We start from the raw sequence: 23,743 nt of genomic DNA on the forward strand, positions 1-23,743 counted from the left end.
TCTTACTAAAAGCGAAACTTGCACTATTGCACTTTCTAGGTATCGTGAACATGCTGCTGACTTACGTACATTTTGATTCGTGCAAACCAACGTTACTAGATTAGTAACGTTGGTGCAAACTACGTAAAGAGTGCATATTTGAGAGCGCTTAGCCCGCGGGACCTGCATCATTGGGAACTAGGCATGATGTGTACGTATTTGCCCACTGTCAGATATATTTTTTGTAACACAGCCAAACTGCATAAAAAATCTAAGCGAATGTGGACAGCGCATGGTCAGAATGAAGTTTTATAGCTCGCGTGGTGCAGGATACCATGATCAAAAAATTCCATCGAGTTCAGGCCTGATCACGACAAAAAGTGACCGTGATTTTGTGATAGAAGTTATCTGGTTTTCTTTATGAGTAATAAGTACAAAGTTAATATCAGTTAATACAATTAATATGGTAACCCTACGGCTGCGACAATTCTAGCAATTTATACTTCCCGCTATACTAGAAGAGCGCCACTCCTTGAGGACATGGTTTACTACAATGAACAATACTTTATATTTTTTAATATACAGTGATTAAACAAAAGTACAATATAAAAATAGCGTTAGGATAGCATATATTAGATGTTTGAACTCACTACGGTAAACATGCAATTCTAAATTCAAAACGCCGCTTTTTGTTATGTGTGATAATTTTGGGATGTCTAGCGATTGGAGCGGGGCGGTCTCACAACACTGTACCTTTCTCGTCCGCGTGCGTACTCGTTGCGTCCATATTGCGCCTTCTCCGCCGGTATTTGCCACCTATTTATTACCCCGTAGCCGAGCTGGCCCATTAAAGCCTCAAAAACGAGATCGCCATGAGTACACCGACATTCATTGATGTTGGCGTGGACGAGCAGTGCCTCGACCTGCGCGCCTACTTCAAGGGCCTGGGTGCCGACATTTCGGAGGAGCAGCCACCTGCCAGCTTGGCCCTCAACTTGGCCGAAATCATCAACGTGTGCGATGTGTGCTTCCGCGAAGCCTCTGACTCGGACATCGAGACGGTGCTCAACAGCATTGTCTCCCTGCTCGTGGACCTGGTGCCCGCCGAGGGGGAGCCCCTGGTGAACGCGTTCTGCGCCAAACTGGCGCAGGTCCCGTCCAACCGGCTCGGCGTGATGGCCGTGCGCGTGCTTCAGAATCTCTTCGAGGCGCTCAGCGTGGATAGCCCCCTGCGTTACGACGTCTACTACAATCTGGTCAAGGCGGCCGCCAAGACGGACATGATAATGTCGGTGTTCAGCGATCTCCCGAAGGTAACGTGACAGCGCGACACCCTCGCCTTTTTGTAGCTGACAGCGTCGTGCTTCTTCACTTGTACCACGTTGGGTACCCCGGCTTGAAAATGGCTCGACTTCTTTCTGAAGTCATTCGATGGGTCATTCCTCACGCAGTCGCTTGACCGGTTGCTGTGCACTAATCTACACTTAAGTCGTGGGAAGGTTTCTCCTATCTTACGCAGTGCTGTGGCACTAGCAGCGACAACTTAATGCCATCGAATATTAAAACCTTAATCTAAACTTAAAGCGAGGGCTTGGACAAACTTTCAGTAACGCATGTAATAGGGTTTTGAAAAATGCGTGTCAAATGTTCTTGTCACGGTCAGAAAAACACGAACGCTACATCGTTATTATCGTTAAAACAACATTTTACGTCAGGAGCCTGATTTAGAGCTCATATCATTAGCAAACAACACTGTAAGGTTTTATGAATGAGGTGTTGAAATATTCCAACTTTCATCAATGTCAAAGGGCTCCAGCAGGAGTATGCAGCGACTGACAAACGGCCATAGATTAGAGTTTAGGAAGTGCTTGCAGGTTAGTTGCCAGACCCTGGGTGAATAACACGGCAGCGCCTTGTAGGATTTGTAGGATACAAAAACAAAGTTGCGCGATGTATGTGCTGAATAACTACACAGCTATGAATGCTCTACAAGACATCTATAAGTAGAGGTTATGACAAGCCATGTATCCGTAAAGAGGAGGAATGGCTAAAGAAGATGAACTCATCAAGTAAACTCGTCATATATAAAAGACCAAGAATCATGACAATCTAAGTAAAGCACTAACAACAACTGCAGGAAAAATTTGATTCCTATGAACTGCATATTAGCAGTAATCAATCTTTGTGTTCTCAAATGCAAGAGGCTCGATTCACCTGAAAAAGTGGATGACTTGCAGCTAGTAAATGCTTCCATTTTTGGTATTATTGATCTTTTTAAGATTAATGTTCCTTTTTTTCACCTCTTGCATATTTTTTTGTAGTACGGCTGTGAAAAATGGCCAATATCTGCTATTATGACTGTTTTTTTTTTCCTTTTTTTTTTTCAAAGGCCAACTCCTGCAATTTTTCGACGTCGGTGGATCTCATTGAAATTCATTTGCACGTTATTGCCATTCATGCTAAACTGCAGTCTTGAGAGTTTCGCTGATTCTTTTTAATTGTATTTCATAGCTTGCCTCCAAATGCTCACCTCGCTTGCCAAAATTAATGGCAACATTGTGTGTTGTTGATTTTCGCAACGTGGAAGTCACAGAACTGATTTGCCACTGCAGCGTGCTCGTCTACTGTGGATTGTGTAGGTTTGGCTGGTGCTTCCTTGCTTGAGCATGCGATTTTCTTTTCCATGTCGGTGTGCGTGCAGTGGGTGACAAGTGGTGTTGCGTTATGGGTCGCAGACGATTCGCCATGTATTCACCATAACAGCGTAAACGTTTGTGGGGTTTCAAAGTGGAGAACACCTGCTCTTGGAGTGACGAAACACAGCAGATGTGGTCAGAATGAACCAAAACCATAAACATTTATTTAACTAGTTTTAGATCAACGATATCGCTAGCCGAATTCATCATCATCAGCCTGACTACATCTACTGCTGGAGAAAGTCTACTCCCATGTTCCGCCAGTTAACCCGGTCCTGTGCTTGCTGCTGCCAATTAATACCCGCAAACTTATTCTCATCTGCCCACTTAACCTTCTGTCTCCTCCTAACCTGCTTGCCTTCTCTGGGAATCCAGTTAGTTACCCTTAATGACCAACGGTTATCCTGTCTACGCGATACATGCCCGGACCATGTCCATATCCTCTTCTTGATTTTAACTAAGATATTTTTAACCCCCGTTTGTTCCCTAACCCACTCTGCTCTCTTCTTGTCTCTTAAGGTCACACTTACCATTTTTCTGTTCATTTCTTGCTGTGTCGTCCTCAATTTAAGCTGAACCCTCTTTGTAAGTCTCCAGGTTTCTGCTCCGTAGCTAAGTACCGGCAAAATACAGCTGTTATATACCTTCCTCTTGAGGGATAGTGGCAATCTACCTGTCATAATTTATTTATTTTATTTACAATACCGCTGCTAGCCCTTGCGGGCTGTAGCAGGGCTAGCATTTGAGAGTGCTTGCCAAATTGAGAGTGCTTGCCACCCCATTCTTATTCTTCTAGTTACTTCAGTCTCGTAGTCTGGCTCCGTGGTTATTACCTACCCTAAGTAGACATAGTCTTTTACAACTTGAAGTGCACTGTTACCTATCTCGAAGCGCTGCTCTCTTCCGAGGTTGTTGTACATTACTTTCGTTTTCTAAAGAATAATTTTAAGACCCACCTTTCTGCTCTCCTTGTCCAACTCCGTAATCATGAGTTGTAATTCGTCCCCTGAGTTACTCAGCAATGCAATGTAATCGGCAAAGCGCAGGTTACTAAGGTACTCTTCATTAACTCTTATCCCTAACTGTTCCCATTCTAGGCTTCTAAAAACCTCCTGTAAGCACGCGGTAAACAGCATCGGGGAGATTGTGTCCCCCTGCTTTACACCCTTCTTCATTAATATTCTGTTGCTTTCTTTATGAAGCACTATGGCAGCAGTTGATCCCCTGTATATTTCTTCCAGGATGTTTATATATACTTCATCGACGTCCTGATTCCGCAGTGTCTGCATGACGGCTAGTATTTCTACTGAATCAAACGCTTTCTCGTAATCTATGAAGGCTATGTATAGTGGTTGGTTATATTCTGAGCATTTCTCTATTACCTGATTGATAGTATGAATGTGGTCGATTGTTGAGCAGCCTGTTTGAAATCCTGCTTGTTCCTTTGGTTGATTGAATTCTAATGTTTTCTTTACTCTGTTAGCAATCACCTTTATAAATAGCTTGTATACTACAGAGAGCAAGCTGATCGGCCTTTCATTCTTCAAGTCCTTGTCATCTCTTTTTTTATGTATTAAGATGATGTTAGCGTTCTTCCAAGACTCTGGTACCCTTCCCGTCAGGAGACACCTCGTAAACAGGGTGGCTAGTTTTTCTAACACAATCTGTCCTCCATATTTCAGCAGATCTGATGTTACCTGATCCTCACCAGCAGCTCTGCCTCTTTGCATGCTCTCCAAAGCTTATCTGACTTCTCTCATTACTGGCGGGGTGTCATCTGGGTTACTAGTGCTTGCCACCCCATTCTTATTCTTCTAGTTACTTCAGTCTCGTAGTCTGGCTCCGTGGTTATTACCTACCCTAAGTAGACATAGTCTTTTACAACTTGAAGTGCACTGTTACCTATCTCGAAGCGCTGCTCTCTTCCGAGGTTGTTGTACATTACTTTCGTTTTCTAAAGAATAATTTTAAGACCCACCTTTCTGCTCTCCTTGTCCAACTCCGTAATCATGAGTTGTAATTCGTCCCCTGAGTTACTCAGCAATGCAATGTAATCGGCAAAGCGCAGGTTACTAAGGTACTCTTCATTAACTCTTATCCCTAACTGTTCCCATTCTAGGCTTCTAAAAACCTCCTGTAAGCACGCGGTAAACAGCATCGGGGAGATTGTGTCCCCCTGCTTTACACCCTTCTTCATTAATATTCTGTTGCTTTCTTTATGAAGCACTATGGCAGCAGTTGATCCCCTGTATATTTCTTCCAGGATGTTTATATATACTTCATCGACGTCCTGATTCCGCAGTGTCTGCATGACGGCTAGTATTTCTACTGAATCAAACGCTTTCTCGTAATCTATGAAGGCTATGTATAGTGGTTGGTTATATTCTGAGCATTTCTCTATTACCTGATTGATAGTATGAATGTGGTCGATTGTTGAGCAGCCTGTTTGAAATCCTGCTTGTTCCTTTGGTTGATTGAATTCTAATGTTTTCTTTACTCTGTTAGCAATCACCTTTATAAATAGCTTGTATACTACAGAGAGCAAGCTGATCGGCCTTTCATTCTTCAAGTCCTTGTCATCTCTTTTTTTATGTATTAAGATGATGTTAGCGTTCTTCCAAGACTCTGGTACCCTTCCCGTCAGGAGACACCTCGTAAACAGGGTGGCTAGTTTTTCTAACACAATCTGTCCTCCATATTTCAGCAGATCTGATGTTACCTGATCCTCACCAGCAGCTCTGCCTCTTTGCATGCTCTCCAAAGCTTATCTGACTTCTCTCATTACTGGCGGGGTGTCATCTGGGTTACTGCTAGTTCTTATAGTATTAAGGTCGTGGTTGTCCCGGCTACTGTACAGATCTCTGTAAAACTCCTTCGCTATTTTAACTATCCTGTCCATATTGGTAGTTATTTTGCCTTCTTTGTCCCTTAGTGCATACATCCGATTTTTGCTTATCCCAAGTTTCCTCTTCACTGCTTTGACGCTTCTTCCGTTTGTTCAATTCTCACCATGTTATACCTTCTTGCATCGCATACCTTACGCCTATTCATCAGGTTCGAAAGCTCTGCCAGTTCTATTTCGTCTGTTGTACTCTAGACTTTCATGATTTGACGCTTCTTAATGAGATTCTTCATTTCCTGAGAAATCTTACCAGTGTCTTGTCTAACTACCCTGCCTCCAACTTCCACTGCACACTCCGTAATGATACTCGTCAGATTATCATTCATTGTATCTACGCTAAGGTTGGTTTCCTCACTAAGAGCCGAGTACCTGTTCTGAAGCGAGACTCTGAATTCCTGTACTTTCCCTCTCAGTGCGAGCTCATTGATTGGCTCCTTGTGTATCAGTTTCTATCGTTCCTTCTTCAAGTTTATGCGAATTCGAGACCCTACCATTCTATGGTCACTGCTAGCTGAATTAATATACGTCAATTGTGATCAACACGCTAAACAACCTTACAAAGTATTACACAATAGTCAAAAACATAAACACAAAAACACACACAAGGCGGCTCCGCCAATGCTTGACTCACCACAAGGGCCCACTGCAGACGGCCCGCGGCGCTGTCTATCGCAGACCCACCGCTAGAGACAGCCATTTGCGCCACCCGCCAAAAAGACCCGCTCATCTCTCCCATGCTGCAATGAAGTCTTGCCACGAGGCGGCACTGCTGGCACCACCGTTCTAGCCTTGATGATGATGGTGGTGATACAAAGGCTCCTAAGCCCAGTGCCACCTATTGCTCGGTAGTTCTGAACCCAAAATGCAGCTTATGCGTGAGAGACATGCGCCAGGAGACACAAACAACTTTACAAAGAGTTTTAGCACCCCCACATCACCTCAACCTTGATTCAAACCGTATCCCAAAGAGAAAAACACGAAAAAAATTGGCTACGCAAGCTCTAACAAAAGATGACAACATATGTCCCTAAAGAGTGTCCGTGCACGACGACACCGTTGTCGGTCGACACTGCTGCACTGTCCGGCTTGACTACTTCACCTCATTACCGGTCCCGCAACGGCAGCATTGCCGTTGGCGCGAGGAACCGTCACTCGCGCTGACACGTCTTTGGTTGGGACCAGCGCTCACGAGGGCGCCGGACTGCAGGTAGTTGCGCAGGTTCCAGGCATGTCCATCACCCTATCTCACGACTACATTCCTGGCGAACGGTGAAGACGATGTTCACAAGACAGCCAGCCGTGGCTTATATCACTCCCGCTGCGTACATTCAAAACACTCAACGGAACAATGCAGTAGGGCAAAGGGAAGGGAGTGCTTCGGGCTTGCCCACGTGGCAGGATGATCAGTACTACTAGCAAATGCAACGGTGGCAGCCAAGACGCTCAGCTAAAACAAAACAAAGGTTGCTTTTCCTAACTCGTGCATCACATGATAAAAAAAGAAGTGAGGGAAGCAGAGTGCAAGACCTCATTGCCGGGATCCCCCTAGTTGTGCCAGGTGCGACAGACGGCTGGGCAGAGCTGTAGGTCTTATGAGTCGCTTGGCAACAACCGGCATCCACCCAGCTTCTAGCCTAGGCGCAGAAGAGTCAGCCGCAAGGAGATGTCCACTTTGTAAGGTGGCCCTACTCGCTCGCCGTACACAGCAGCTTGCCGAGCAATCGGTGTCCACCGTTCCGGACAGTTTCGCAAGTCAATTCACAAGTCAGCAATGACACCCAACTCCAAAGAGATAGAAGAAACTATTTACAGATAATCGGACCACCTAGGATGCAGACCGCATGGCTCTCGTCCCAACTGAGCAACATTTTTGAAAACCAACCACGCACAAAAAAAACCACTTGCAAGCAGAAAAAGAAACTCAACGTGCCGACAAGTTCAACACATCACAAGCGATCACCTCGCTCTCAACAGAGCAGTTCGCCGACACTAGCCACAGAAGTCCCCGTTGGCCTATTTCACCCCAGCTGAAAAAATGGCTGTTCCAAACCACAAAAACTGACGTCCGATGCTCCAAGAACCCCACGTTTGGCACCAGTGTGGGGTCTCAAAGTGAAGAATTCCACGCTCTTGGAGTTAATGGACACAGCAAACGCAGTAGGAACGAATCAAAACAGTAAACATTTATTTAACTACTTTTATAATGACTATATCGCCAGCCAAATTAACATACATCATTAATTGTTATCAACACGCTAAACAACCTTACACACTAAAACACTAAACAACCTAAATACAAGAGCACACCAAGGCGGCTTCGCCAACGCTTGACTCACCACAAGGGCCCATTGCTGACCCACCGCTAGAGGCAACCGTTCGCGCCAACCGCCACCCGCCACAGAAGCCCGCTCATCTCTCTCATGCCGCCGCCAAGGATTTCCGCCAGGTGTCACTGCCGGCACCACCGTTTTAACCATGATGATGATAGTGGTGATACAAATTCTCTCGAGCACAGCGCCACCTACGACTCGGTAGTTGTGAACCCGAAATGCGGCCCCTCTAAAATCGCTTGGCCCGGAACTAAAACTGTAGTGCAATTGAGTTTTGGGCTATCTTTCTAGTTTCGTAGAATAACGTGTTTAGAAATAAAAATAGGCAACATTACAACTTTTCGGCAAGTAAGCAGCTGTTTTTCTGAAAAATCTGTATAAATTCTCTTGTGGCCTATTATTACAAGCAGGTTGTTGTGAATTGTCTTTTATTTTTTAGTGTGGCTTGCTTTATTCTGGTATTTACCCACCACGGCTGCATTTCATTTGATGCTTTGTCAGTGTTTAGTCTACAGTAATTTTCTGAGTCGAGAAGGCAGTCGCACAACCTTCAGTGCGCGCATTACGCCCATGGATATATATTAGCTGCGTGGAGGTGTATTGCTGCGTTCCGTCACGGCCGCTCGATCACCGTGGTTCCATATTGCAGGTCCCGTTTGGGGAAAACACCCAGTGTTCCTTCTCACCAATTCTCAAACAATACTGAGTTGTGCAGCAAGTGACAGAAGAATATTGCGAGAGACAACCTCATCATCAACGACAATTCTTCATTGACAGTCGTATGCAGCAGACACTTAAGCGATGAAGACTATGCGCCTGCGTTCCGCATCAGAAAACTTATTCCTGACTGCGCACACGCCTACTCTTTTCGAGAACTATCTTTCCTACATGATTTCAAGTGCATAGAAGCCTCGCGAAGATCCTGCTTCACGAGTTTGGCCCCTATGTCAAACATCAAGGAAGTCAAAAGCAGAGACCAACGAAACAGATCTGGAAGTTTCAACTTTACGAAACGCTTTGACTGAACAAGAAGCAGCAAGTGTTTGCACACAAACAATAAACAGCGATGCTCATTGGGCGGGTCGATACCAGACTACGATAAGACGATTGCTTTCCCAAGTGTCGCACCATCGTTTAAAATGCGAGAAAGTACAGCGATTGCTGAAAGAAGAAAAAAATGCGTCCCAATACTTTTGCGAAAGCAAGCATCACACATGCGTTAAGAAAATCGCAGCAGATGCACAGAAAGGAGTGAAAAAGGCTGTGTTTCTTTTGCATGAAATAGAATGTGATGGAAGAAAGCATCCAGCGTAGCCAGAGGATTTTGTAAAGGGTGTGTGGTATGCGGATTTCTGTCACAAAGAGGCTAAGATCATGCGCGCACTTCGGGGCTTGTGACAATGCCAGCAAAGTGCACTCTTCAGAGGTGTATAGGTTCAAGCCCAGCATCATCAGGTATGAGCAATGCCATAAACCATTTGTATGTCTTCAATGATTAAGCAAGCGGTTTTTCAACGTGCGGTGAGCGGAAAAGCGCACCCGAACTCATGTGCTGGCGTTGCACGCTGTGCGGAGCGGCGGAAGATGGCAGGGTCGCAGCGCCCTCCTCAAAGAAGTGGGGAGAGGCATGTACTACACCCGTTGCGTAGGTCGTAAAAAGGTAGTGTGCAGGTGCAGTCTACCCTGGCCGTGAGGCGGCTATATATGATTACGACAGGACACTCAGCCCACACCTCAAAGGGGAAGTGACACCAAATTGCGAGGCTATCCCAAGCCTGTTGTTGGTTTGTTCTGTATGCAAGGACTCTTCACACAAAGTGTCGGACACAACAAAGGCGTAGAATATATTTTAATTCACTTCATAAATGTAGCTGAATGCTCACTCTCGCGATCTAGGCAAATCGCTTGCACAGCAGCACTGACGTTTCAGAATAAGAGAAGTGACGGCAGTTGTCGTGACGTCACACCAGATTCGTAGTGACATGAGTGACCTCTGCCATTTCCGAAACGCATTTTGTGAAGAAGGAGAGAACTAGCATGCCTGCTTTTACGAGTGTGCTTCCGTTCATTGCAGAGACACTGTGTGCGTCTGTCAAAGACTCCGAGTGCTTTCGAAAAGACACTCCACGCGTCGTTCAAAGACCCTGCACGCGTCCAACAGCAGGGCTGTCTCTTCCTTCATCAGCATCTCAGCGCCTAGAAAAGGCCGGCGCATCGAGCGCCTTCCTCGTCTACGTTCTGTGGAGATGTGTAAATATAAACGCTTTGTTTCCTTCTTGCTACCATTTGCCTTGTCACTGCCTCGAAGCCACTGCAGCTGGCCATGGCGACTGTCAGCTCATTTGTTTTGTTGGCACTGGCACGTGTGTATGAGAGCAGACAAAACTCAACACGATGTGCGTCACAGCGTTGTGTGCTCACGTGACCAAGCCACCTATGCATTGACGTCACTGCACAATTGGGCACCACGAAACCGAAACCGAAAAGGTTCCACGTAAGTAGAGCAATATTGAAATATTTATCGAAAATACACGAATCTCGATGTGTGCATCATGCTTCCTAGAGCTGAAGGAAACGCTTACAGCAAAGAACACGCATACGACAAATTTGGCGGCACCACCCCTTTAAGGAGCTTAGCTCCTAAAACAGGCTGTATAGAAAAGATGTGACAAAAAAGAAAAATATAAAGAAACAAGATTAATTGCCTACTTCATCTGTGACTGTCATGTGCACGACAGTCACAGATGATGTAGGCAATCATTTTATTATGCTTTTGTTGTTATTTTGTTGTCACATCTTTATTATAGTGTGCTGTATGTATTCCTTCAGTAAAGTGCAGTTGTTAGCCAGTGTTTCGTCAGGCATGTCTTCTCTTTTGTCTGCATTTTTACTGCGCCATAAATGTTTCTGCATGGTATCTCTCTTGTAAACAATGAGCTTACATATTGCCGTGTTCGTGCTGTTCTAAACAGTAAACTTGTCGGTGCTAAAAGAAGGGATAACAGCACACACTAGGGCTTTTTGTTGCCGCTTTGTTGCATGGCTCTTGCAGTTCGTGGTCTTAATCTTCCTCTTTCTTCACTTGTCCATGTTGTGCAGCTGAAGTCGTGGATGGCAGCACTGCGAGTGCCCGTGCCGCGGGTGCAGCGGCTTCTGCGAGCGCTGCACGAGGCCCTGCTGGAATGCCGCCAGGGCGGAGAGCTAGCTTCACGTGTCATGGTCGAGCTACTGTCCACCTACACGGAGGACAATGCGTCGCAGGCACGTGATGACGCACACCGCTGCATCGTCTCGTGCCTGGCCGACCCGACCACCTTCTTGCTTGACCACCTACTGCCCCTCAAGCCCGTACGCTTCCTCGAGGGCGAGCTCGTGCACGACCTGCTCACCATCTTTGTGGCCGATAAGCTGTCTGCCTACCTCGCCTTCTATCAGGTACAAAGTGCTCCAGCAGTTGCAGAATTTGGTACCACAGAGGCACTGTAGTGGAACTGGAGAGCTCTGTGGTGCTGTAAAGTAGTTAGGAACTTCTCTTAAAATTTAAAAGTACCACCACATGGCTTTGGCTCATAAGAAGAATTCTGGCAAATCCCACGCATTGTAGGAATCTGCGTCACGCAGAATATTTATTTAATTTTTTTATTTATCATATACTGCGAACCATTTAAGGTACAAGCAGGAAAGGTACAGCAAGTTCAAAGGTAAAATAAAAGTACAACAAAGTTACAACAAAATTGATACTGGTACACACGAAATGTAAGAAAAACATAGCAATCACCATCAAATTATACTCGTTTCCAGAGGGCTGAGTACACCCACTGCAACACAATCCATAAGCAAAGCACCACACTCTTAGGCACACAACAAATTGTTAAATCAAACAAGTATTGTGAAAGCCAGGAAACACAAGGCGCATTTCATGGTGAAAAGGAAAGAAGAGTAGAGTTTCGGGGCAACAAATTCCACTCTGAGATTGATTTCGGGAAAAAAGAGTGTTTGTATAAATTAGTTCTTGCGAAAATTGGCTTGATGCTACAGCTGTGTTTGTGACGGGAAGGCCTGGAAGAATCCTTTACCATGTAGTTTTCTGGCTTTATTTCGAGTTTAGAAAAATATATTAGACGGAGTAAGTTAAGTCGAGCAGCTCGTCGTCTGTCCTCAAGAGGTTCAAGATTTGCCAACTGCAACATCGCAGAGGGGGAATCGCGGCGTCTATACCTACTGTAAATAAAAAGGGTTGCCAGGCGCTGAATTTTTTCTATCTTTTGTATATTGCTTTTTGTGTGAGGGTCCCATACTACGGAGGCGTACTCGAAGGAAGGCCTTACCATTGTTTTGTAAGCTTTAAGGAACTGGGGACATTAGCTAATCGATGCTTTAGAAACCCTAGTTTTTTACGTGCGAAAGAGCATGTATTTACTATATGGGTTGTCCAGTTGAGACTTGAGGTAATTGTAACACCCAAATATTTATATCCTTCGACTTGTGTAATCTGTGACCCTTTTATATCATATTTAAAGTGAAACTTGTTGATTTTGTTGGTGATACACAAGTGAGCTGTTTTTTCTAGATTAATTACCATGTTCCACTCGGAACACCAAGTTTCCAAGTTACCGATGTTTCTGTTTAAAACTTGTTGATCTGCCGTTGAGTTTATGACTTTGAAAAGAATGCAGTCGTCTGCGAACAGTTTAACTGATACGCTGGTATCTATTGCTTGAGCCAAATCATTAATATAAATGTTAAATAAAACAGGACCGAGTACGGACCCCTGCGGTACTCCGGAAAAAACGTCTAAGAAACGCGAGCGCGAGCCCTCAATCTCTACGTATTGTTTACGGTTTAGTAGGTAAGATGTGACCCAATTTGTTAAATCTGAAGGAACTCCAATTGACTTCAGTTTATTTATTAATTTTTTATGGGGAACTTTGTCGAACGCCTTCGAGAGGTCAAAAAAGATCACGTCAACCTGGCTACCAGCATCTAGAGCCGTCGCAAATTCATTAATTGTAGTTAATAACTGCGTAGTAGTAGAAAGACCTCGTCGGAAACCGTGTTGGTGCTCAGTGAGAATATTTTGGGATTGAAGAAAGTTATTGAGGTATTTTGCGATAATATGTTCCAGCAGTTTACAACAATGACAGGTGAGAGAGATGGGCCGATAGTTACAAAAATTGAGACGGTCACCCTTCTTATACACAGGAGTCACACGTGCAATACGCCAATCATCAGGTATCGCACCAGACGAAACGGATTTCTGCAAAATGACTACAAGGAACCTGGCTAACAGTGTAGCATAGCATCTGAGAAATGCGGAAGGGATATCATCAGGGCCTGTCGATTTTTTCGGATCCAATCGCAAAAGCAATTCTGTGACACCTTCCAAAGAAATCTGAATGACACCACAATCACCATTTTCACAAACAGCCCCGTTTAAAGGCTCTTACGTTGAAAACACACTTTGGAAATACTCGTTAAACACCTCCGCCACTTCTCTTGGATCAGTAAGTACCCAATCACCCTTGGCGATTTGATCAAGCCTCGTGCCACCCTTATTCGATAAAAATTGGCAAAATTTAGAGGGACTTTTGGATACAAAACGATTGAGTGTCACATTAAAGTAGTGATCCCTAGAAGCAGCTAATTTGGACTTTAATGTAGCCTGTAAATCAGAAATGTCTGCTTGAGCAGCATTGGAACGTTTCCGCAAGCATTTTAATTTGCGCTTCACATGAATTATTTCTCTATTTATCCACGGATTCGTCCTGCCAACTTTTTCACTTTATCTGGAATAAAATGCTGGATACAGAAATGACAGTGCGCTTTGAACTTTGTCCATAATGTATTGATGTCATCACTATCATCAAACAAAACAATGGCTTCCTCGAGATAATTAGTTATATTTACATCATCTGCAGATGTGTACTGCTTTATAGTAATAGGTTTGTATTGGGGTGGGTTGGATTGGCGTGGGAGCAATGACGTAAAGTATACCAATTTATGATCTGAAATTCCCTCACAAATAGTCAGGTAGGAGCCAATAATGTCACATCGTTTAACTTGAAACCACGTGTTATGAGGTGGATCAACATCTTTGTACAAATTGAGGAGTCTTGGGCATATTGTGGGCTCACCAAACACATCAGCTTGACTGTGGTTTCTAAAGGTTAGCTCATGGTTTGGTGAACGTTAGCATTTTGGTTGGAATACAGATCCCAGTCTTATTGAAAATTAATGCATGCTATGCTGTGCCTGATGTGGATAGAGTAGAATCTTCGTAATGCAAACCCCGAAGGGGGGGGGGTAGGTGGATAAAAATAATGGGATCGCTCGAAATTTGGCATCATCAAAATCTAGTCAAGTTCATTTTCACAGCACGGTATATGTACATAACATTTATTTCTGTAGAAAGAACTTGCATGTGTTTTTTTTTTTGGGGGGGGGGCATAACTACCAAACCAATAAGGGATGGTGTAGTTGGCTACTGTTAACTTGTGTTGAAGCTTTCCTAGGGGCCTCTTGAAAACTAAGTGCTGAAGTCTACTCCACCATAGTCATAAGTTAGCAGGAATGCCAACACGCTGTGGACATTTTTATGACTTATTTAATGCTATATTAGCTGTGTAGTTGCCATTTATGACCATCGCAACAGTAGTAACTGCAGTTTCACGTGCAGTGGTTGCAGCAAATGGTATTTCTACTTTCATTCGCTGACTGTGCACTTGCCTTCAGAACTACGTCAATGTGTTTACCGTGGTTTTGCCCGCAGCTCTTGCAGCAAGCAGCATTACTTTGACTCTTCAAGAGCTTAATGCACATGAGCTCTTGGAGTTTCACTGTCACCATATGTCATGGATTGGGGTGGTTACGACTTACGAACAGGGACAAGATGCGGCTAACAACACTGCACATATAATAAGCACATGCGCACCACTCTAGATTATACAAATTTACAAAACAAATACTAACAACTACAGCTCAAGCCCAGACAACACACAAAACAGATTTTACTTAAGGGGGGACCCGGCTTTTCAAGCCGAAAATCTGCCCAAAAATCGAATTTTCATTCTCTTAATTTTCGTGTTCCTGACGCGTTTCCGCGCCTTTCTACAAAATTTGATTCCCAAATTCTGCATATTTTTCCTGTTATCAAGATCTAAAGATGCGGTTTTACGAGCGTTTCTCTCTAAAATGTGCAAAAATACCCTGCATTTTGATCGCGCGGGGCTTGGCAACGGTACGCTCCATCGGCGCCATTTTGGTGTTGTTCAATAGCTTGCGTTTCAGACTTTTTTTTTTTTATCCTTTGGCAACCCTGTGCCTCCCTGAGAAACGAGAAAAAAGCACCCGCAAAAAAGAGCTTTCACGCGTTGCCATTGGTCAAATGAGGCAAGTGATCAGGATTCTGTCCTCTGATTGGCCTAAGTGCCGCCATCGTGCGCCGCCATTTTGACTCGGACAGCGTGTGCCTACCGCCATTGTGCTCGATTCGCCGCTCTGTGGATTGCTCGCTTGATCGGCGCACGAAGTTTATCATGCCTGGCGGTGCGAAAAAGTTCCATACGCGCCACCACTTTGGGCGTAAACGACGAAGGGGAAAAGTGCGTGCAAAGGACCCGGCATCGTCGCAGACAGCCGTTCACGGAGCATCGCCTGGCCATGCCACGGACGCCGGCGGTTCATCGGCGCCAGCCTTGCAATGCGATAATGCTTTCGCAACCCACGCTGGTGATGCGAGATTAGATTCTGCGCTCGTGACCGAGGAGGAAGTGCGGGGGGCGCATGCACGGGAGCAAAAAGTGCTTCGACAGCTTGGATCAACACCAGCGACCGCGCGGAAGATCGAAAACTTCAGCCGACGAAGCGGCGCAGAGACTGTGGCGACGGAACCTGCAGCTCCGTACACCATCGTCGAACTTGACGCTGTCAATGATCTTATTCTTCAAACTATGCGTTGTCACATCTGCCGAGGAAAAGTCAAGCTAACTCGTGGAGATCGTGAGTACGGTTTGGCAGTGAAGCTACACACGGTGTGCGACAACTGTGGCGATATTGGGGATGCTTGGAGCTCGCGTCGAGTGAAACACTCGGTAAGATCAAGACCATTTGCGATAAATATGCTCGCGGGACGCGCGATGCTTTCGACTGGTAACGGCCAAACTGCGATGAACGACATATTTTCCGCAATGGGGCTGAGCAGTCGCGCAATGCATAAAAAGACTTTTCAGCGGCATCTGAAAAATAAGCTGGAGCCCGCTGCTACGCGAGCAGCTGAAGATGCTATGCAGCAGTGCGCGCGTGAAGTGTCGTCGCTCTACGAGGACTTGTGCTTTGGTCACCGTGGTAATATTGCAGTGTGTTTTGATGGGAGCTGGATGACCCGGGGTCACTCTTCGCACATTGGCGTCGGAGCAGTTATTGAACTCTTCACTGGTTATGTTCTCGATTACGTCGTACTTTTAAATTTTTGTTTGGGCTGTGATGTGGGACTGAAACCCGGTAGCGAGGGTTATGAGCAATGGAAAGATGCTCATCGCTGCCAGAAGAACACCAGTTGTAAATCTGGGCAAATGGAAGTAGAAGCAGGCCTCATTCTTTTTGAAAGGTCCCTTGAGCGGCGCAATCTCCGCTATACGACAGTCTTGTGTGACGGCGATAGCAGAACGTACAATGCTATAAGGGATGCCAAAGTTTATGGTTTTATTGACGTAGAGAAAGAAGACTGCACAAATCATGTGCAAAAGCGAATGGGGACGGCTCTGAGGAACTTAGTTCAAAAGCAGAAAACCGAAGGCCGCAGTCTGGGAGGAAAGGGGCGACTCACTGCCGACCTCATCACCAGACTGAGCACCTACTATGGTCGTGCGCTCAAGTCACATCAAGGGGATGTGGATGAAATGCAGCGAGCTGTGATGGCCACGTACCATCACATCACATCCACTGACGAAAGCTCGAATCACAGTTTGTGTCCCACAGGCGAGCAGTCTTGGTGCCGGCACAATGCCGCAAAGGCAAAAGGTATGCACGAGCCAAAACACAAGTACAACTTGCCCAAAGAAGTTGCAGAGGCATTATTGCCTGTTTACGAACGTCTGTCTGACAGGAGTCTGCTGCAAAGATGTCTAAGAGGGAAAACTCAAAACTCGAATGAAAGCTTGCATTCAGTTATTTGGAGTCTGATCTCCAAAGAGCAGCACTCTTCCCTTTTTGCTGTGCAAGCAGCAGTTGCTGAAGCTGTGTTGCATTTCAATGCAGGAAACAAACACTCTGCAGCATCAATTCTGCAAGAACTTGGAATGAATGCAACCAACACTGGCAAGATGCGAACAGCAGAGAAAGACAAACGTCGGAGTGCCATGTCCACGAAGAGGCATGCAGCATCAGAAAGACTGAAAAAAAATGTCGCAAAAAAGCATAAAGACTCCATGCATCCTGATTGTGCACCTGGGTTATTTTGAATGACTTCAGTGACATTTACACTATTTTTCTGCTAATAAACAACTTTTGAAACGTTTTTCCTCGTTTTCTCAAAATGGCTATTTTGGTGGTTTTGCTATTTAGGAGAAGCGATATTTCAGCTTCTGGTCATAATATTACTCTAATTCTTGTGTTGACAGCTTGGTAAACTAATGTAGATTGAAATAAGACTGAATTGAATATTGTAAGTAATAGACATAATTTTAAAAATCACATTTAACGATTTCATGTCAAGCTGGGATTTCACTTCCAAAAATTTGACATGCCATAACTTTTGTTCAAATGGGCTTAGAACATTCATGTTTGTTTTATTGCATACAGCCATCATTCTAGATTATAGTGGTATGTTGATTTGTTTTGTAACTATCACAGTAAAAAAAACAGACTTCCTCCTTCCAAGGAACCTGAAAAATGTGATATCTCGAAAACTATATAATGCACCAAAAAAAGAATTGCATATTTGAAATCTGCATATCAAAATACATAAGGTGCATAAGTTTCATAAAAATCGGCTTGAAATTAAGCAACATTTATCTCCGAAGCAGGGTCTCCCCTTAACCATCCTAGTTTGAGTCTGACATCTTTATCCTCACTATTCGGGCCTACCTTATCTGACCCAGCTGATTCGCTTCTCGTCAATGACCGGGCTCGGTCGCGCTGTCTCCTTGTCGGGGTCCTCAAACATCGCCGTCCCTGCTGCTGACAAAGTCAGCCATCGTCATCGTCGGGTTGTTGAAGTCGCCCGTCATACCCACTGGGCTTTCTTGAAAGAGGGCTTGTGTCAAGAATGTAAAGATGACCATGTGCGGTTGCTGCGTCTTGAGGCCGCAATGGCACTGGGTCAATGTCTCCGGCCACCTCTCAGGACACCTGCATCACAGTCTTCCGAATCGAAGTCCTGCCGCTCCCGTGGCCAGCGCACTTGCCGGCGAGACAACGTTCTCCTTGCAAGCCCATGTCGACAATGCGAGCTCATCGTTGCTCGCATCCAGATCGCAGGTGGTGTCACGCGTCTCGGACCTCGCATTACGATGCACGTGCTTGTGCCATTCTGAATGTTGTCTCGATTTCATTGCTGCCTTTCTCCTTCTTCCGAAGTACTCTTGCTCATGACACCATACATGATCAAATTGATAGCGACAGCAGGTTCATCCGCAGCGCCTGTGGAAAATGAGTAACGATAAGCTTAGCTTTGGTTGCGTTTCCCGGCCGCATGTGTACTTGTGGAACTGCTGTGGGCTGTTGCTCGACAGTTTTAACACTTAAGTTCATATCGCCACGTGGAAAAGTATTCGGAACATTTGAATTGTGGCCCCTTCTGCTCTGTATAAGTTATGTCATAGAATTTCCCAAGTCAAATTAGACGAATTCTTACCACTGTGATTCTACTGTATCTCTACAGTGTGCTGATGCATTGGCATTTATTTTGTATAGTATTCCTGTATACTTGAGTGATGTTGCACTGTAGCTTGCTGAGTCATAGTAGTAGATGTTATCACGACTACTTTGTTATTCGAGTGAATACTGTCGCAGACGGTGCAACCTCAGAAAGCCTTTTTATAAGCATCGCTGCTGTAACTGATGTTTACTCCTTGCTGTGCTCACCCTTCGTGACTTTCTCCTCTTCCCATCAGGCCAACAAGGACTTTGTGTCCTCCCTGGGTCTGTCGCACGAGCAGAGCCTGCACAAGATGCGGCTGCTGACGCTGATGCAGCTGGCTGAGTCCCGGCGCGAGCTTCCCTTCGAGCTGCTCCAGCAAGAGCTCCAGCTGCAGGACGTCGAAGGCTTCGTGGTGGAGGCCTTGCGGACGCGCATGCTCACCGCCAAGATTGACCAGATGGGCCGCAAGGTCATCGTGGGCACCACGGTGCACCGCACCTTTGGTCGACACCAGTGGGTGCAGCTTAAGGAGAGCCTCGCCCAGTGGCACGACCGGCTGGGGCACGTTGAGAGCAGCATGGACAGAGTCACGCGCGCCCACTTCGAGCCCCTCACGGCCCCACCCACGGCTTGATGACAACCGCTCCACTCGTTATATAGTAGATAAAAGAAAACTCTTTCGTTATTGTGCGCCTCATCTGTGAAACAGCTGCTGCTGTGTAACGCGATTTGTCGAGCTATAAAATGCTCGACAACACGTCCATTTTAAATGTTTATACGAAAATAAAATGCAGTATAGTGCTGCCACGTAACTGCAGTGACTTCTCATGTGCCTCTCGGCAGTGGTGACAGTTTACAAACAGAGATCAGGGATCGATAGCAGGCACAGTTGACTTGCCAGCACCGTTCAAAAGCTTTGCTTCGCAGGTGACCGTTTTAAAGGGTTTTATTGTCAGCTATTGTAATTAGCACAAGACGAATGCCAGAGTACCTTTCAGTGAAATTCCAGATATTCGTAAAGAATTTTGAAGGGTGATCGAGTTTTGTCTTCAGGTGTAGAATGCAGTTGTGCATTTGGGGCCCCATGCACATCACCTTCACATTCACTAGGCTGGCTTCGCTTCATGTACACCTCAGTTGTATCATGACATGTGGGCACATAGCATTCACCATTCCTGAAACGCCTGCTGCAAGTCCGGTTACTCACTACGCCATTATTCTGCCTTTTGAGAATTGGCAAAGTACCACTATGCATCCTGAATGTGCCATGTGGACCAGAGCAGCTGCAGATGCATACTTCGTTGATCTGTTACGTGCAGCGATCATAAACTATGCTTGAGCAGTTTTAAACTACCCACTCGTGCACTTCATGTTTTGACGCCTGGTGTGATTTGACACTACAGTCGATCCCGCTTATAATGAGCCTGACGTGGCATCCGTTCGCTGCATCCCAAAGTTCGTAGTACTGTTAAACCTGCTTATAACGAACCTTCATATAACGAAGTTTTTCTGTTTCCCTCCGTTGCTCCATAGAAGCACATATATTTGCAACCTCTATGTAACAAGGTAACGGCGGGAGACAACCTTGATATAACGAATTTTCCCCACGGACAATCTAGAAATTTCGCTCCGCATTTTGTCATTTTGGTACAAGCATGCATCTACCGCGGCTGTCCCGCTGCCGATGAACGGCGCAGCAGGCAACAGCGAGCGCTCGTTATTGCGCGCCGGTGAGCGCGATGCGGGCTTGCACACCACGAGCCGGCGTTGCCGCCACTCTCATCGCCGCGGGTGCCCCCCCCCCCCCCCCCCACGTTTTAAACCAAAATAAAAAAAGATGTAAAATTAACCGAATTGACCGAGTCCGTGTCGCTCGCTCTTTATTTTCGACGCCGTGCACGCGCATCGTGTGGACCCCGATGGCGTTCACCTTTGCTTTTTTTTTTTATATTGCGACATAGCAATTATATGTACAGTCTTGGCTGGTTTTTTACCGGCACCGCAGCCATCATTGACTGTTTAAGTATCTATATATATGTAACACCTTCCCCCCAGAAGAAGGCCGCCCGTGCTCGGTGCCCTGCTTGTCACGATGCGCCGGCGCGTGCTTATCTCACCCACGCGTACTATGCCTGGCGGAGGGGGGGGGGGGGGGGGGTTGATGCTTGTGCGCTGCGCTTATCTTTCTGTGGGGAGAATCTCGCGCCTTCGACCTTGGCCGGAACGATTGCGTTTAGTTGTAAGGCGCACAAAGCTCACTTTGCTCGATAGACAGGCGCCTTTGCAAAAAGAGCGCTTTTTAAACACAGCGAAGTAACAACTGGGGTATTTGTTAGTTCGCACTTATATCTATAGCTGTGATTACGTTTCGTGCGTCATTTTTGTTTTTGTTTAAACAGCGCGTCAAGTGTCAAGCGGTAAACGTTGTTCGCTCTCGTGCTGTGTTTGTTGTTTTCGCCCGTCATTTGCGCTTGATCAGCGGGCCGCATGCTTCGATCTGCTTGCCGTTCTCAGCGTTACATTCCAACTTGTCATTGCTTCGCCCTTGCGGCGAAACTGTGACTTCACTTTATTTCAGAAAACCGTGTCGTTACCACACAGGGTTTGTCAGATTAGGCGCTGATGGAAATTTACTGAGACCACGGTGACAACGGATCTTCAGAGGTCGACTCGTCACGCGCTTCCGTGTTTCGCCGCGCCGCGAGTTCGCAGGCTGGTAGCTTTCGCGATTAGTCGATTAGTTCTGGCAACACGACGGTGCGTTGAATGCTATGCAATGAACGCGACAGCAAAAAAAAATAATGTTTTAAGAAGTAAGGCTGGCAGCCTACTCTTGGATCTGGTATCCCCGAACTCATACAAAACGCTGGTGTGAGCTAATACTGCCGCTCCAGGGTGAAGTGATCTTTTCACACCATCCCTTCGCGTAGAAACCGCACTGATACTCGCCGAGATAGCAAGCCCGCCAGTGATCGCGACCACCCTTAAAATCCAAGTTCATTATTGTTACTGGAGTGACCCCCCCCCCCCCCCTCACCGCGTTGTTTCCCGCTTGTTCAAGACGGGTGGTTTACTTTGAACATTCAACGGCAGTTTTGACACACGGGAGATGTTATCTTATGCACTTTCCAGGCGACAGGGATGGGCCGACTCATTTGTTCTCTGCGAGCGCTCTTGCGCTTTTAACCGCTTGTGAAAGTTACTATGCGCGGGGGCATGTTATCAATCTGGACCTGTTATGGAACATGGCGGCGACGACGAAAACCCGCTGAAAGTTGATTGATTGATTGATTCATGGGGTTTAACGTCCCAAAACCACTATTTGATTGTGAGAGACGCCGTAGTGAACCCGCTGAGAGTGTCTATATAATTGCTATCACAATAATAACGCAGTTTTTTTTCACTGTCAAGTAAGCGTTTTGTGTTAGCTCTGCCTTCAGTCCCCTTTTGTTTGATTTGCACGTTTATTTCCCGAATTATCGTACCGAACCTGCATATAACGAAATACTCTTTATAACAAATTTTTCTCGGATTTTATCAATTTCGTTATATCCAGGTTTAACTAAATGAAACACACCTTTTAAAAAGTTGCGAATGAAAACACAAAATATTTTGCCCGAAAAAGTTCGTGACGCACGTGTTTCGAAGAGCAGAAGCGATAAGGGCGGTCTCGGGTTCATTTTAAACGGCAGCATGCTCTTCGCCGAGGTCCATGGCATAAGCTGCATGAGGCACTGGCCCCAAAGTTTCTTCGTTCTCGCAATCCGATTCCTTCAAATCGCTCTTGACGCATACTTCATTCACAATGCCCCAATCCGTGCACGATTCCGCGGTGTGGGCAGCATCATCAGCTGTAATGAAACCATCGCAACAAATGTCCCACCCGCTCTCCCATGTTGGACCACAAATCGCCGCCGGAGTGGTCCTGTTTGGAAGCGTCGGCCCGACGTCGACGAAGTCGGCTTCGCGAAAACAGTTTCGCGCGCATGTAACCGCCACCGCCGCCCACGAAATATTATTTCCACACCTGAACACTGGGACGTCCAAAGCGGCAAATTGGCTGTCAGGTGGTCAACAGCTACGAGCAAGCGCTGCGCAACGCGGCACCTAACGTGCCGATTATGCCCAAGCCAGGTGGTCACGCTTTCGACGTTTGTTGAGTGGCAGGAAAAAGCGTGAAAGGCCTCCCGTCCGACCACACACACGCGCACACCAGGAGCAAGCAAGACGCACACATTCGACACACATGCCAGAACGCGTGGTACAGCTCTAGACTCGTTTCTAGTCTCAAAACGAAACTTCTGAATTCGAGCCATCGTGGCGGGCGGAGCGGTGGAGACGGGCGGAAGAGTTGTTAGTCCCATTGCTTATCCAAACGCCCAGATATTTGTATTTATCTGTTATCTCTAGCGTGAACTCCTGTATTCTAAGCTCACTACCTTCGTTGTCATTGAAAATCATGACTGCTGATTTGTCCTTACTGAATCTAAAATCTAACCTATTTCCCTCATTACCGCAGATGTCCATCAATCTCTGCAAATCTTCCTTGTTGTTGGCAATTAGCACGATATCTGCGTACTTTAATTCTGGTAGTGCCTGATCAATAAGTTTTCCTTGTTTGACTAAAGAATGGTTGAAGCCCAGTCCACTTCCCTCTAATTTGGCCTCTAATTTTTGTAGGTACATCATTAATAAGGGTGACAGGGGACACCCCTGCCTAAGCCCCCGTTTTACCTCTGCAGGCTTGGATACCTGTTTTTCCCACTTTATAACTACCTTGTTACCTTTATAGATAACCTTTAAAAGATTAGTGACTACATGTTTTACGCCTAGTGTGTCCAGTATTCCCCACAATTCCTCTTGAACCACGCTATCGTACGCTCCCTTGACATCCAAAAATGCTAGTCACTGGGGCCTGTGTTCCTTTTCTTCTATTTCGATGCACTGCGTCAGTGAGAACAGATTGTCTTCCCACCTC

General features: G+C 45.9%; 1 protein-coding gene across 1 annotated transcript; it reads left to right on the top strand.

Moving 5' to 3' along the window:
* The first annotated feature begins 718 nt into the window (after positions 1–718).
* On the top strand, positions 719–19,577 carry eIF3m (eukaryotic translation initiation factor 3 subunit m). Its single transcript, XM_037424976.2, has 3 exons — positions 719–1,292; positions 11,007–11,342; positions 19,019–19,577. The coding sequence occupies exons 1-3, from the start codon at positions 852–854 to the stop codon at positions 19,397–19,399; spliced, it is 1,158 nt and encodes a 385-aa protein (XP_037280873.1). The 5' UTR covers positions 719–851; the 3' UTR covers positions 19,400–19,577.
* The last annotated feature ends 4,166 nt before the right edge of the window (positions 19,578–23,743 follow it).

Source organism: Rhipicephalus microplus, chromosome 5 (genome assembly GCF_043290135.1).
Source record: "Rhipicephalus microplus isolate Deutch F79 chromosome 5, USDA_Rmic, whole genome shotgun sequence".
Taxonomy (NCBI): domain Eukaryota; kingdom Metazoa; phylum Arthropoda; class Arachnida; order Ixodida; family Ixodidae; genus Rhipicephalus; species Rhipicephalus microplus.